Source organism: Dendroctonus ponderosae, unplaced genomic scaffold, assembly GCF_020466585.1.
Source record: "Dendroctonus ponderosae isolate FM_Combo_2020 unplaced genomic scaffold, Dpon_F_20191213v2 Dpon_F_20191213_9, whole genome shotgun sequence".
NCBI classification, from domain to species: Eukaryota; Metazoa; Arthropoda; class Insecta; order Coleoptera; family Curculionidae; genus Dendroctonus; species Dendroctonus ponderosae.
In genome coordinates this window covers 8088075-8090965 of record NW_026019116.1, presented here as the reverse complement: position 1 = coordinate 8090965, position 2891 = coordinate 8088075, and the positions used below count along the sequence as shown (strand labels likewise).

The following is a 2891-nucleotide window of genomic DNA, read 5'->3' as shown; positions in this document are numbered from 1 at the left end:
GCCTGAAGTCTTAGCCTGTGTAGATGTAAATAAGTTGCTATTTCAGATGGCGTTTTCCAAATCTGTTAATTATTTTGAATTGAGCAGTACATTGACGATTTAATAAAAAACTGCGCTGTAAAGTGATTGGGAGTCAACAGTTCTAATATTTCCTATACAACTTGAAGAAAGTTCCCTCGTTTCGACGTACACTACTGACCCATAATTGGGCAAAATTAGTAGTTTAAGTGAAACTTACCATCTTCATGTTTGAGCGGAGCCAATTTGATTAAGCATTCTTTGCAGACGCACTCGAGACATTTGCAATCGTCGCCATGAGGTTGATCGCCAATTGTTACTTTGACTTCTGATTTTTTAGTCGGATCGTTGCAAACATCGCATTTGCATACAATGCAGGTGCAGCCAGCTGGATGATCGCCCGCCTCTCCACTCCTTTGGACGGCGCTTTTAACTGCAGCAACTTTTCCGTCGCCCCCTTTTTTGTCGCAGGGATCACACACACAATCGATGCATTTGCAATTTGGACCATGTATAGTTTCGGTGGAACATTCTGGACACAGACATTCGATACAAGTACAATTGACAGCGTGCACTTCTTTCTCCACTGGTGCGGGCTGCACGCCCTTTTCCAACTTATCAACTAATTCAGTTTGGATGATTTCCTCCAGGCACAAACATTCGTCGCAATCACAGTCCGGAGGATGGGGAATTTTCTCCGGCATATCTGTGAATTTGCTCGCCTTGGAAGCCACTGGTTTCATTTTAGAATCGGCGCCAGGACATATGCATTCTGGACAATCGCAATTTTCTCCGTGTTTTCCGACTTCCACGTCACCTCTGCCCGCCTGTAAGCGTGCCAATTGAAGACTGAAAAATTCTGAAATTGATAATCATCAACTCATACCGCGCTTTCTCCTTGCTGGGCATTTTGGGAGGACTTTTGCTTTTTAGGATCAGCGCAAGGATCGCACTTGCAGTCTATGCAGTCGCAATCTGCAACTCCAGCTGCTGCTATTTGATCTCTAGCATCAGTTTTCTTTTGAGGATCGGCGCAGGGCGAGCATTTGCAGACTTGGCAATCGCACACCTCCATTGCAACGGGCTTTGAATCTATGGAGGGTCCAGATTAATTTTTCTTACTTTGCCGAGACATTGAGGGAAATGCGCATAATTTAAGGGGTCGCGCTGAGTGCTGTAGGCTGTATATTTATTCACGCAATGGTCGCGAATTAAACCGGTCTAAACAATAAACAGCATCATAAAACAGTAGATTTTTTCGATCGTTTTGACTTTTACAATTTTGACATTATTATGCGCTTGACGGAATTTGGCTGGACTGGACCTGATGGAGGCTGATTCTTGGGAGAGTTTCTAATTGGATTTAACGATAAACGCGATACAGTTGATAGCGGAGCAGAGGATTATGCAATATATGTGAACAACTAACTGCATTTCCGAAACTAAATGATATTAAGAACGAAAGAAACCTCCAAAAAAAATCAGAATATACAGGGTGATTTGTTGAGAATTGGAAATCTAGAGGCTGGAGAAATTGTTCATCGAAGGGTAGCTAGTGACGCAAACATTCCTTATCCAAAAATGGATATTTGCGAAAAAATTGGGTGTCTACATTTTTGGGAGCGATTTTGCCAACAATGAGATTATTAACTTTTCACCCTGTACGTCTCTTATCAAATTTTGTTCAACACTTAAAGAGCAACCAATCCTGCATAAATAAAGTGTCCTTGTTCCATATCGATATTGCGGTGTGTTTCTACGAGAAATTGAATCAATAAACCTAATTGGGACACAAATCAGTTTGCACTAGCAGGTTGCATCTCATAAAGAAAATATAATCGTTTCTCTTTAACGGATTCCTGTTGAGCATAAAACCTAAATTACGTCTAAAAAATCCAGCTACCAGTGCTACAGCAGGCATAAATCAGCCGACCATTTGGAGAATTCTGCGAAAGTGCAAATTATATCTGTTTGATTTTCATCTTGAATAGAATTTGATACAGCCGGATATTCCCGGCCGTTTCAGTTTTGCCCAATTTCAACAAAAATGCAGAAAAAAAATTAAACACAATTTTGTACTGTAGTTACCAATCAGGAGCGTTTACTCGCAGTGAAAGATTTAACGCGAAAAATAACCACGTGTGGGCCTCTGAGAGAAGTCAACAATTTTTCTCGTACCATTTGCACTTTTTCCCGAAATAATAAGCCAACATTTGAAATTTCTTCTCCAAAATTTCCTAGTGAAACACTTCATTAAAGGAGAGACATGCGATTGATGCAAGATGGAGCTTCACTAGATTCTCCTCGGCTGGGAATTTCTTTCGTTTTGCAAAGTTTTATAATGTTTTAAAACGTTTTCTTCGTTTTATAATGAAGAAAAGTGTGTGCCACTACTTTTCCATAGAATAAAAATCACTTTTGGGTTCTTCATTCAGTCCAACGGAAAACATTTCTCTGCACGAACAACTCAATTTTGTCAAGTAAAATTAAAAATAGCTGATAGTCATTTAGCGAAACTGAAAAATTTAAAAAATTGTTGGAAATAATTGAAAAGTCTACCGGCTTTAAAACATCTTAGAATTCAATATTCTCTTCCAAACGTATTTTTTCCCATGGAAAAGCAGTGGCTTTGAAAAGAGTTTATTCTGAAAAACATCCATTCACGTGTTAGTAGAAACGCCATTGACGAAACAAAATCATTTCTTAATGTAAAGTGCGCTCCCTCCCTGCTTTAACCCTTGGCATGGATTTTTGTCTGCAAAAAAGTAATTTGTTGTTTCTATTTATCAGTCAAAATACGTTTCGGTGTATTTTTCCACCATCATCAGTTTTTATGTGTAGCGTTGTTGCTGCTTTAAGCCTTGGCATGCATT

General features: G+C 39.4%; 1 protein-coding gene across 1 annotated transcript in view; it reads right to left on the bottom strand.

The window, feature by feature from the left end:
- Nucleotides 1-238: 238 nt before the first annotated feature.
- The window catches only part of LOC109538912, a gene marked incomplete at its 3' end in the record, with an annotated part of 17589 nt that continues 14936 nt past the window's right edge, over nt 239-2891 (bottom strand). Inside the window, 2 exon segments of the mRNA XM_048669734.1 lie at nt 239-845; nt 905-1110. Coding sequence (XP_048525691.1) covers nt 239-845; nt 905-1110 — 813 coding nt within the window.